This window comes from Netta rufina (genome assembly GCF_964035555.1).
Source record: "Netta rufina genome assembly, chromosome: 1".
NCBI lineage: Eukaryota > Metazoa > Chordata > Aves > Anseriformes > Anatidae > Netta > Netta rufina.
Genome location: NC_140123.1, coordinates 200,183,377 through 200,196,208, shown reverse-complemented (window position 1 = coordinate 200,196,208; position 12,832 = coordinate 200,183,377). Strand labels below are relative to the sequence as shown.

The following is a 12,832-nucleotide window of genomic DNA, read 5'->3' as shown; positions in this document are numbered from 1 at the left end:
CGCTGTGATCGTCCTCTGAGATCAATCCCCCGCTGTGCAGAGCTTTCCCACTTACTCTCTTATGTTATAGGGTGTATATGACTCACCCGAGGGCTATTGGCACTTCCCACAGGCAACTGGGGGAGCAGCCTTCTGTGTAGGAGTGTCCTAATACAGCAATGATGAAACGTGGAAACCTGCCTAGCCTCTTACTTATCCTTCTGTCTTTCTAAATAAATAAAATAAATTGGCTTCCCAGTAGCTTGGTGGAGAAGAAGGGTGTTTCTGGCAGTTTTTTCCTCGTGGTTTGTCATGTGGCTCGTCACAGCAGACCAAGTGTTTGAGTCAGGCCAGTGCTGAGATGCCAGCTAAGGATTGCATGGGGGAATTAAGAGAGCTGGGCTGTCCACTGTGGTCTGCAGGACACAAATGTGCAAAACTGGGACTCGAAAGCACACGTGCTAGTGGAAGCAGAGTGATTATTATCCCCCCTGTACCCACAGACACTCCCACCGCTTTTGGAGAGCATTCATGTTTCTCACTGTGGGATACAACTGCAGCTGGGCAAATCTGACAGTGTTGGCCTCTAGCATGGCACTGAGGAACTGTAATGGGCTTTAATTATCACACACACACACACACACTGACAGGATTCAATAGAGGCTTGTGATTTACCAGGCTGCCCAGCAACAATTTGTGATAGCCCCATCTGCAGCGCTGAGCATGCAAGGGGCTCATCAAGCTCACTGGGAGGCAAAAAAGTTTATGCTCAGGATGCCAGGCGTGCTTGGTTACCTGTTTGCTTTTCAGCTTTGCTTGTGGAAAAAATGTGATCATCCTCTGAGTACGTACATGATCCTCATTTTTTTGCCATTTCTTGTCCTTGCCATCAGCAGTATGGGTCCACCTCAACCATATGTACTGGCTTTTAGGACAAACCAATAACTAAAGATCCTGTGCAAGCCACAGCTTTGAGTCCCAGCTGTGACGCCTGGGTGAAAATTATATTTATTTCCCATATGGTGGAATGAAATACTCAGTTTTGTTCTACCTCTCAGTCCCTTGCTCCTCCAAACAGGCAGTTTTCCATGTTTTTGTGTAACTTCTGTGTGTGGGTGGTATAACATTCACCCTTCATTAGTATGTATTCAAACCAATGAAGGAGATAATAGTAGGCAACTACATCCCCGTGTCTGTGTCAAATGGATATTTCACGGATGGCAGAACTTTCTTTTCAGAAGTGTACTATCTGCTGTCAGGTTGCAGATACCACCGAATGTATGTGTACATACTGCACTCATCTGAGAACCAGGAGGCTATGAAAAGAGCATTATACCCTTTATTCACCCCTTCATTTGCTGTAAACTAAATAAGGGCTTCTAATTTGGTGAGGCAAGGTACTGGGATAACCACCCTCCCCAGGAGTGTCAGCCTTTAGGGCAGTGTTTTTCATGGGTTTTGCAAACCTTGCCTCTTTTTTTGTTGATTTTTCATTGCATGAAACCTTGTCAGAGTGAGCCACCTCAGCCCAGGAGCTGCTCACCACTTTTAATGGCACGTAGCTCCCACATCTCCTGGGCAAGGGAGTGGGAACCCGCTATAATTACTGGCTGCATATGTAAACCCACACTCCTCCACGCTGGAAAAACAACGCCGCTGCCAACAACTAAAAGATGGCTCTCTGTTTTTGGCTGAGATAAATCCCTGCAGCCACTACTTTTATCTTTTTCACCTTTAATGATTAATTCATCATTAATATTTGTTTTGATGTGTTTTGAATTAAACAGTCTGGAGAGTTTTTGCTCAAGCTTTGCAAGCCTTTTTGAGCACTGCCAATTGTAAGCCTCTGCTTGGAAACCCTTGTTCTGATGGCTTGGTCAGCTTCTTGTGGAAATTGGGGATATTCCTGAAATCAGGGATAGCACTTATGTAGGGATATCCCAGCTGTTTTACAAGCAGGTGTTGGTCCTATTGTAGGAGTCCAAGCATGTTAGAAGGTTATTTGGTCCTAGTCTTCCTTCTAGAGCTGTGAGTTTCTGCAATAGAACTTGAATTTTGCTTTCTTTAAAGGCTACTGAGCAGCCTTCACATTAAAACACTCGAGACAAGTACTTCACTTATTTTCGTATCTAAAATAAACAGTTGGACACAAGTTTGGTACCTAAGTCTGGGTGTGCAGTCCAAGAAACCCTCACTTTTAGTCTCAAAGTGCCTACACTCATTTGATACGTTTGTATGGGGTTATAGTGAACATCAGTGCCTAGTGAAAACCCATATGTCTGTGCCGGGCATGTTCAGCCTTTGTCTGAGCTTTGTTATGATCTGGAGATAAGGCAGAACAGGGCATAACCTCAGCTTGTGTCCTGGGGAGGCAGCAGCGCCTGTGGGCTCACTCCTTGCATGCTTAATGCACACAGCAGCACAACAGCTGGAGCCAGCTACTTCTTCAGAAACTGCCAGGATATTGCCTTCAGCATGCCTTTGGCATGGTGCCTGGCAGCTGGAAAGTGCCACCAGAAGGAAAATACACATGCTGTGTGGCTGAGGAGGTTCATACAGCTCTCTCCCCTCCCTAGGAGGAAAACAAGCTATTTTTTAAGATGAGCAAAATTCCCCTTTTTCAAGCTGCACTGCAGAGCAGAGTGGTAAAGGGAAGATGCCACCATGCAGGCTGCTCATCAGCAAGTGCCCCTAGTGGTGAAAAAGCCAGACTAGTTTCTGCTCACAGGATCTGGAGAAATTAGAAATGAAAAGAAGGATTACATGGTTTGGGAGTACAAGACAAGGTAGGGCACAGAACAGAAATGGTGAGGTTTATGTGGGCAGGTTTTGTCACAGCCAGTTAGTGCTACAGCTGCTGAACTACAAAACTCAAGTTTCCAGCTGTGAAACATCTCCAAGTTGACACTGCACTGAAATCTCAAAGAATATATTGTGAACGTGGTGCATAAGGCTGGCATCGGTGCTAGAAGTGCAGTGCTGGGGAAGGAAGGCCATTGAAAAGGTTAGAAAGATTTCTGGATCTTCACCCTTGAGGAGGAACGGATCATGGAGGTGATGGGTAGGATATGAAAGATGAAATGGAGAGAGGAGAACTTATATTAACACATGATGAGGTCTTCTGGCACATCTCCAACTTTTTTCCTCTGGGCAGAAGGTAATAATCCCAGGCAAGCCCTGAAGAAGGCAGCTCCATGGATAGCAGAAACACTCAGCACCATGCTGGGACACCTGCTCGAGACAAATCCCATCCCAGCTCATTTATTTACATACAGCAAATTATTTCTCAAATTGAAGTGCTAAATCATGAAACAACTAAACCAGGAAAAAAAATAAATGGAAAATTATTATCATCTTCTAAGGTTAATAGGAGAGGGCCTTTTGGTGGGCATCTGCCTCCTGGATTTTGGCTGTCCCTTCTTCGCTTTGAATGCCTGCTATAGGCTGCTTGCCACTGGCTACCAGTACTGGGGCTGAGGGAAGATAAATGAACTGATACATCCCACCATGTTGGCCTTTAAGTCCCATCTTCCAAGGCATCCAGGGTCTTCCTCTCCTTGCAGGTTTTTCAAAGCAGGCAGTAGGATAATATTTCCTATCCACTCCAGTTAACATCACAGAAACACAGAGATCCTAAAGACGCTAGAGAAAATGTTAATTTCCATCACATGTTATGAACAGTCTGTGGTTTGCAGACCACATGTGACCTCAAAGTTCAACTCTTTGGCCTTCCAGCCACAGAGGGTTAGCTATTCTGCCATACGGGGTCTGAACCATCTGGCTTTGAGCTGGAATTAGCTCTCCCTTGCCCAGTCGATAGATCCAGCAAGGCAAGGTGTGCAGTGTGGGTGGGAACAAAAGGTTTTGCAGTGGAAGAAGATCAGACGAGGTCAAAAATGCCATCTGGCCATGAGACATGGTTAGCAATGTTTCTGTTTTTCTGCTCATAATATGAGTTCCCTATTATTTCAATGCAAGTGAATATTCAATACTCAATCCAGTAATGCTCCTTCAGATCTTTGTAATAAGAAAATTAAGGATATAATTTAAAAAATAATAAAAAAAAGGCAATCTACGTGCAGTTGGGGGAAAAAAACAAGATGTTTTGATTTTGTAAGCTCTGGAGAGCCACTTCTGTGAAGAACAACTGACATCTGCCTGCTTTTGTTCACACCTCTGCTCTGTGGCTAGTGGAGGGTTCTCTAAGTTTCCCATTATTTGCATGTGTGTTGTGAGTGAGCAAGAGGGAGACCACTGAACTGAGATGCCAGAGACCACAGCCCCTTCGGTAGCCACAGAACCCACCACTGCTGCACTACCACGTGCACGTTGGCTGTTTGAGGGGGAAAGAGCTGCTATAAAGTCATCTTTTAAAAGATATGAGGGAATCCGTGGAGGAGAGACCTGATAAATATCAGCTGTGTGAAGAAGCCTGGACTGGAGCTTTCATTTCTTCTGTTCACACCAGAAAGTCCACGTGGGAGGGAAACCTGGACGATGGGAGAAGTGTCAAGCCGAACTCTGGTCATGCAAATAGCAGTGGAGCTATATGGGGAATATCCATCTGCAAAATACCCACCCTGGAGGATGCTTGGGGGCTGTGGGATAAGAAGGGGTGGGGATGGAGTTGGTGGTGTGACTCCTTCCATCATTCATGTCCAGTTGATTTTCAAAGATCCGACTTATAAGAGACCTCACGTGGAGAGGAGGCACCACAGATCCCACTGCTCTTTCTCAGAGCAGGAACTGTGATTAAAACACTTCCCTTGGCCAAGGGGTGAATTCCTCAAACCCGTAACCCCATGCTGCTGTGGGGCATAGGTGGAAATAACTGAGTACTCAATTGCAAAGGCATTTGGTTACCAAAAGCCACAAATACTTACAGACTCAGGCTTTGTTAGTTTGGGCTTTTGCAAAATTATTTTTGCTTTCTTGTGGCATTTCATCCCTGACACGTGCTGTTCGTGGAGGTACAGCATTAAATGTCATGTCTTGGAAATGCAACGCTCTGGCTCGAAAAGAGTTGTTACATGGGAAACCTGCCCTACTTAAACAGCTCTCATGTTTGCCCAAGGTTTATGTACAGTATTCTTCTAACTGATCCTCGTTTTCAATGTTAAATATGATAGATGTTAATATAAGTGATTCAATCACAGTTTGTAGCATGCCTTTGCAGATAGGAGATTTAACGCGCTCTCCTGCCAGCTTGGCAGCCAAAGGAACAGCAAAATCTGGGTCCTTGGCTTTCATCTGTGCTGCCCCTCTAATTAATGATCCGCAGCAATATGCAACCAGTTTTCTTTCATCTGCTCGGCCTCTGCGATGGTTGGGAGCCAGCAGAGGTGCATGGGAAGCTCAGTCATTAAAGGATTTAGCTTCCTTTATTGTACATCAACTTCCATAATTCAGTCCTTTGCTTCTTAATAGCAACCTCCAGCTAAAGCCTGCAGAGTATATTGATTTTATTATTTTTTTTAAATTTTTATTTTTTGTTGAATGTTGAAGTGAGCTTTACCTGTTGGGGCTTGTTCTGATCCTGTGGCACTTCTGCCCTTCTGGTGGCAGTGAGTGGGATGTGGTAGCTCTCTGCTGTCTAGTGATGAGAGTGGATTTTGGTATCACTGGGGTTCCTCACCATGTACTCATTGCTACTGCGACACCACAGCACATCCATTTCGGCGTGATGGGAAGTGTTGTCCAAACGCCATTCCTGGTCAAGTCAGATCTTGTTTCATAGGCAGGTTTCAGCTCTTTCAGAGGAAGATATTTCTGCCTTTCAGCAGCACTGGGTGCTGTAGCAGTCAGGGAAAAATGATGAGTCCCCAAACGCTCTTGCACAATGACTCCACAGCAAGCAAAGAGGACCGGTCAGTGCTTGGTGCTCTGCAGCAGATCAAACGCTCTCCCGTCAGCCCTTGTTTGCACAGCTGCCGTGCTTGGAAAAGCCACCCGAAGTCCTTGGTTGCCCTGTTCAGTTCATTCCTCCAAGTCCTAGCTAGCAATTAGATCATTGGTTCATATATGCTGTAGTTTCTTATATTCAATCTATAAATACATAGATTATTAGATTCAATTCTTATATGTACATTAGGTTATCTATAAGTATTTTTATTAGATTTTTATATTTAATCTAATCTACAGTTTATAGTTCACACATGTTATATTGCTCAGGTACAGCACTGCCCCTGTTTGCTCATGTTGCTGACACCTCCGTAGAAGCACATGAGCAGAATAACAGACTGGAAAGGCCAGAGGGAAAATCCTATAATTTTATTCAGTTGCATCTGCATCATGCCTTGTGGCTCGTGTCTGCCTGCACAGCTTTCAAATCAGTGCTGCTCTGAATTTGATGAATCTGTCATTTCTTTTCCTAGTTTCTTACTAGGATTAATCACTCCTTTTTTTTTTTTTTCCCCTATACTTAAATTTCCCTGATTCTCTCTTCCAGCTATTTTTTCCCCTTCTTTGTCCCCAGGACTCCAGCAGCTCCTGGTCTTGTAGCTGAATCTCATGGGAGGTGGCACCTTCCCTTTGTGTCAAACACAGGGGGATTTCTGGGGACACAGTGGGGTGCGGGAGATGGAAGCAGCACCTGGGGCTTGCCAGGAAGGAGGGAGAGCAGCCAGAAAAATATCAAGTGTGAGAAAGTGGAGGTTGAAAGAGTGATAAGGGAGATTTCCTCAGATGGATGTTTTCTTGTTTGTAACAATTTATATAAACTGATCTAAAATGCTTTATCCAAGCCCAGGTTTTGATGTTTGCTTTTGGGGCATTGTCACCACTGTGTCCCTCCAAGAAAGGAAACTGGAATAATGAGTCCCCCTGGCTTTGGGCAATCTGCTTCATCTTCCCATCAGATTGCAGATAACCCCTTTAGCTTTTCTGCATACTGCCTTCCTTCTGCCAAGTGAGAACAGCACCTTTGAAAGAATAAACCCCAGCAGGTGCTGAGGAGCTCAGGTAGCTGGGTGAGTATTTCTGCTGAGAGAGATCACCATGAGGCTGCACAGAGGCGTTTTGAGCAGCATGAATCCCTGAACCTTTGAGATTCACGTGGTGCTTCTAAATGGGGATAAAAGCAGAGTTCAGTAAGCCATCCCCAAATCCTTCCTGATCTGTGACCATCAAGTCACTGCCGCTGCATGGTGTTTTTCTCATTTCTTGATTTACCTGAGCATCTCTGCAAGCCAGGAGTATCTGTCCCCATTCCCCATGTGTCTGGTGCTGCTGAGGAGTGCCTCACACCTGCCTTGCTCCCCTCTGGGCTTTGCAGGGTGGACAAAACACCACGTCAGTAACACACCTGATCCCACAAATCCCGAGGTGGTGTCATAAAGAAAGGTGTTCAGCCAGGGAAGCTTCATTGTTTTGTAGCAGGACTCCAGGTGATCGCTCTCCCATATTTTAAAGTAATGAAAGGATTGCACAAACTCTTGCAGATTAAGCAAAGAGCAGCAGCGGTTGCTGCTGGCTGCAGTGACCTCTGCTGGGAAGCTCACAGCTTCTCGGCTTCACCAGCCCAACATGCAGCTGGATCTAACCCGTAGCCTTCTGCCCGAGCTAGCTCCATTGATTATTGTCATTTTCTAATTTTGAATTCCATTTTCCTTTAAATAGCGTATCGTTCGGGATTCCCTCTGAGCATGGAAATGTTGTGCGAGCCAAGCGATGTGCGCTTTGGCAGGAACATTAAGCACTGCGTAACAGCAAGGTGAAGGCCCTGCTGGTCATGGGGAGGCTGAGGCAGAGCAGAAATAAATGCCTCTGACCATCACAGTGAGCCTGTCCAGTGCCAATGGTCAATGGGTGGCTGCTGTGGATGGTTGTCACCACGTAGGACATCTTCTTCCAAATATCTTAACCCCTACAGGGTGACTCCTTTTATTCTTTGGGGGTGATTCAGCTTCTGCTGCCTTCTTTTCCTTTCTTCTTGGGTTTTCTGTCCCCTGTCTCGCTCCTTCGTTCTGCTTTCTTTTTTCTCCCTGCATCTTTTGCCAAGGAATCGCTTTAAAGCTGAGCAAGTGCATCCGCCTTCAGACAGTGCAGCAGCACAGGGCCCATTTGCTTTGCAAATAAGGAAAGGGAGAAGGTCTTGTGGCAACCCTCAGCCTGCAGCGCTGTGTGTCTGATGGGCTCCTCTCTGCCCTCTGCCACCCCAACTGCTCGTCTTTGTGGGTGCTCCCCCCTGTTACCCACGGGCGTGCAACCGCTAGGTGTTGCTGGCAGCTGCCTCACAGGGCTTGGGTTGAGTTTGGAGAACCTCCGAGGTTCTCAAAATAAAAAGGAGGCTCTCGAAATAGAAAATAAAAATAGAAATGCAAAGCGTTTGATTTGTCACACACATATGGAAAGGCATTAATATATGTGTGCGGTAAAAATGTGCAGCAGACTACGTTGGAGGCTTTACACAGCTATCACTACTGGTATTAAAACCACCTTCTCTGTCATGATGGTATCAGGTACACAGACGATCACATGCCTGTGCGTGTGCATAAAGGAAAATGAATAAACACACATGAGAGTTTCCATTAAAAGTGAATATTTGTTGGAAATGTCTTTTGGGAGCTAAGAGTGCCTTCAGCTCACCGAAACAAAGCAAAACTGTCCTTGCCCTAATTGCAACCCTTAAGGGACCGTACAAAGCCAAGTGGGTGGTCTATCGGTTTCCTGCTTTCAATAAGAAGAACTTGATTTGTGATGCGGTCTACCAGGAAATTTTGCTAAAATATCATGGGATTTTCCCAATATTTAAGCAAAGTGAAGAGCCTACTCACGTATTTTCTGCTCTGACATCCTGTAGCGTATTGTATTTAGGCTCACTTGTTGTTGAAGTTAAATTTCCTGTACATGGAGGTCCTTATATGAAGACAGCTTTTGATGACTGATTGTGGGCATAAATTCAGGTCAGTCGTAATCTTTCTGGTGAATTCAGAGGAAATTGGATTAGTCTCTGTTCTTACGGGAAAGACCCTGCCAGGCACTGGGGACCTTCTGCTCTCAGCATCATCACACAGACATTGGGATGCTTGGGAGTGCTGAGGACAAGGTCTTGACACATAATTAAGCTTTTTAATTAATCCTCTTGAACCTTGAGACATGTAAAGAGCTCTGCATTTGCTGATAAGGCACTTTTACCTTCTTTCTGAGCATGTCCGTATGTTGTTTAATAAGCAGACTGTGCGTGGCATTTCCCAGCTTTCTCTTGCTCTTAAAACAATTGTCTGTAATTGGTGTAATTAATATTCTGCCCCTGGAGTTGTACTGGTTGTCTCTTTAGGGCTTGCACAAGTTAAATGCATCCTTTGGAAATTGTTTGTTAAGTATTTAAGGAGCAAACCCAGAGAGGCTTTGCTCTGAGTAGTTAATTATATGTATGTTTAGAGAGATAATTTTTCTCTTTAAAGCTACGATTTTGACAAACCAGAGGTCCTGGAGGCTTGGTGGGAACAACCCATGCCCTTAGCCCACCTGCTGGGCTGTATTTTAAACCTGGTTTCCTTTAGAAGTGAGGTTTATGTCACTGCATGATCTGCCTGTGCATGTCCCTCGTGAGAAGTGTCAGCGGAGGCTCAGCCCTTAGGAGACATCAGAAAATCCACATGGCAGAGCACCAAATTCAGTCACTTTTCAGAAATCCTGTGTTTATGTAACTGTGTTCAGAGGGAGAAGAAAGCAGCTCTATGGAGACTGAAGCAATTCTCAGGGGTGATGATTTGAAGGATTTCTTGCTCCGTGTCATGAGGGTGTAGAAAACCTGCCAGGAGCCTTTGGATGGAAAGCATGCAGTGCTTAATAACACTTCAGGGAAATTTGGGCATACAGACTGGGTGTGACATCAGAGTGGGCCAAATTCAGTGGGAAGGGGCATGGAGCTGTTGTATGGCCTCTGTACACATGCTCCGGCTTCTGCATGGGGGCAAAACCCTCCAGCCCCCACCCTGCCTCCATCCCCTTGCACCCAGCTTTGCTGCTGTGTGGAGACTTCAACATCCAAGCAACCATCTCCATTCACCTGACACAAGGTCTTTAAACCTCCAATGTCCCAAATACCTAACCATTGAACATTTTGACCTTGCAGCAGATTGAGGGAATTTTCTCAGAGTAATAACAGAATTCTGGGCTGTGAAGCACTTGTGACTTTATTTTGGTCAAGATCCTATTTTATGGTGCTGATTGGAGCACTGGCAAGTTGTGTCTGACTAAAAGTAGATTTCTGTTTTGCAGCCCCTTTTTAAAAATCTCTGTTTCATCTTTTACTTACTCGTCTTATGTTTTTTTTTTTCAGGATCAAGCATGAAAATATAGTTGCCCTGGAAGACATCTATGAGAGCCCAAACCATTTATACCTGGTCATGCAATTGTAAGTACTGAACCTAATCAAGTTTCTGTGGCAAATTTGCCAACTATTTTTGTTCTCATTTTGTTCTTTATCTCAATAGATGAGATAAGTGAGAAGTATCTGTCTTGTGTGCTGCAGTCGGCAAAATCTCTGGCTGGTGTTTAAAATAAACCTTCAGGTGCAATGGGCTGTGTTGTTGCAGAATTGGGAGCTAAGGTGTCTTGTGAATGGTCTTGCCATTAAATTAAATCGGAGTAAACAGGAGATCCCTAAGGGATCAGAACTGGCCCCACATGCATGGAATTGCCATGCATGGTTTAGTTCCCTTTCCAAGGGAACTTTTTAGTTCCCTTGCTCAGTACAGACCAGGTATCTAGTAGATAGCTGGTATCTAGTAGATACCTGGTCTGTACTGAGCAAGAGCTAACCCAGGATGCCACCATGTGCATGGGTGGTAGATTTGCAAGAAAGCTTGTCTCAGCAGCAGGACCATCTCATAACATGTTCCTTGACATATATTTCTCACCAGAGTCCCTCATTTTCCCCCCACACTGAGCCTGAGCAGTACAGGATCCCAGCAGGTACGTGATGTGTTGTGGCTGACCTAGCCCTCCTGTCACATCCACTTGGTGGGGAGGAGGGAAGTGATGCTCATGCTGCTTTTGTTTCTTTCTGAAACCAATTAGAAAACATGACATGAAGTTAAAATTTCCTCTTACCAACTTGCCTCTCTCTTCTTCAATGATGAGGTCACTTGAAACAAGAGCCGAGCAGACATAGGGCAGAGGGATAAAGTGCACGTGTGAAGAGCCAGATGTGCTATAGGGGAGCTTGGAGCATCTGACAGAGGCAGCTCTGGAGTTAAATACCCTGCAGGAAGCTGTTGGGGACCAGATGTCATTAATAGTTATCCTGCTGGCAGTGTGGGAGAAATACTGCCCTACGCATTTTTAGTTTGTGTTTGTAGTCCTACATTTCTGCCCAAAATGCTGCAAAACAATTTGCACAGGCACGTCAGTGTTATGCAAATTCCAGCACGCCAGCTGGATTGTGGGAAGTACCAGTTTCATGACCAGCTGATTTACAAATCCTTATTTGTGTTTCGGTAATTACTCCTAGTTATTATTAACTTGCTTAATGTAGAGTAACCCTCAGTTTTCCAAATATCTTATGTCCATATCATTGGCTTATCTAAGATGTAGGGCTGTAATCATAGGTAACATTAAATATGTTATTATAAACAGAAAGGAATAGAACAGTTCAGCTGGAAGGAACCTTCAGAGATCATCTCATCCAACTGCCTGACCACATCAGGACCACCTCTGGACATTGAGGGCATTGTCCAGGTGCCTCTTGACCACTGACAGGCACAGGGCATCAGCCACCTCACTATGAATCCTGTACTATGTGCAACCACCCTCATATTAAAGAGTTTTTCTTCCTAATGTCCAGGCTGAACCTGCCCCAGTGCAGATTTGTGTCATTCCCATTTGTTCCCATGTGCATCGCTGGTGACCAGGGACAGAATTTCAGCCTTATTGAAATTCTATTTGCTCCCAATTCAACACTTAGCTAGGGAACTATTCCTCCAGTCATAGCTGTATTTGTAAACCCAAACAAATGATTATTTCCCAAGGACCAAGCACTTAGCTTTTGTAAAGGGACATGGTGTCACCAAAGAGCATGGTGGTGGGACGTCTGGCTGAAGTCAGCAGCTGGGAACCCATCTGGAGGGCTCAGGGCTGTGGCTCTTTCTTCAGCTGGGATGAAGAATCAAAAAATTGGGAACATTTTGTTTGAATTTGAGCACATATCTGAGTGTGACCAAGTGACAGCAATGTAAACTCCCACTCATGCAGAGCCTGTGTGGTGAAACTCGTATGTGTCGTGCACTCAATGAGCCTCAGCTATGGGGTAAAACATATTAGTTTAAGATTATTTTATTAAAGACAGCTAATACCGGGTCAAGTTATTTTTAGCCCTACTCACTGCTGCAAATCAAGACAAGGCTCTGTTGTCCTGTGTTCTGGACAGGCTGTATCCTAGGAATAATCTTCTGTGCTCTTTTAGAAAAGGGTTATGCAGTGCCAAGGTGGAGAGGATGAGAGCATGGTCATCCTCGTCACCGTGGGCATCACACCAAGGATGGTGCAACCTCTGCACCCCGCTTCTGTTCTGAGTTTCCATCAATAGCTGGGATTTGGGGCTGCATGTCTGCAAAGTTCAGAAGACTCAGAATCAGTTCTGCATGCCTCCTTTCCCGGTTTCCATCAGGGAGAAGGCATGCATGAATAATCTCTTGTTTCCAAGGTAACACCAACTTGTTGATACAATAGCTCCGAAGCATTGCATGGCATGAGGTATCTATTTGTTTACATCTCTGCCCTATTTATTATTAGATTCCTCGTGGGTTTTGTAGCTTCTGATTTTTTTGTATAATTCTCCTAATCGAGGCAATGGTTATGAACGTTTAAAACTGGGGTTTGGTGTGAAGTAGAAGTGGTTGTGATCAAG

General features: G+C 44.9%; 1 protein-coding gene across 1 annotated transcript in view; it reads left to right on the top strand.

Annotated features, from left to right (window-relative positions):
* The window catches only part of CAMK1D (calcium/calmodulin dependent protein kinase ID), a gene marked incomplete at both ends in the record, with an annotated part of 214,267 nt that overhangs the window by 121,525 nt on the left and 79,910 nt on the right, over window positions 1–12,832 (top strand). Inside the window, one exon of the mRNA XM_084305333.1 lies at window positions 10,265–10,339. Within this exon, the coding sequence (XP_084161459.1) occupies window positions 10,265–10,339 (75 nt within the window). The remainder of the gene's footprint in view (window positions 1–10,264; window positions 10,340–12,832) is intronic.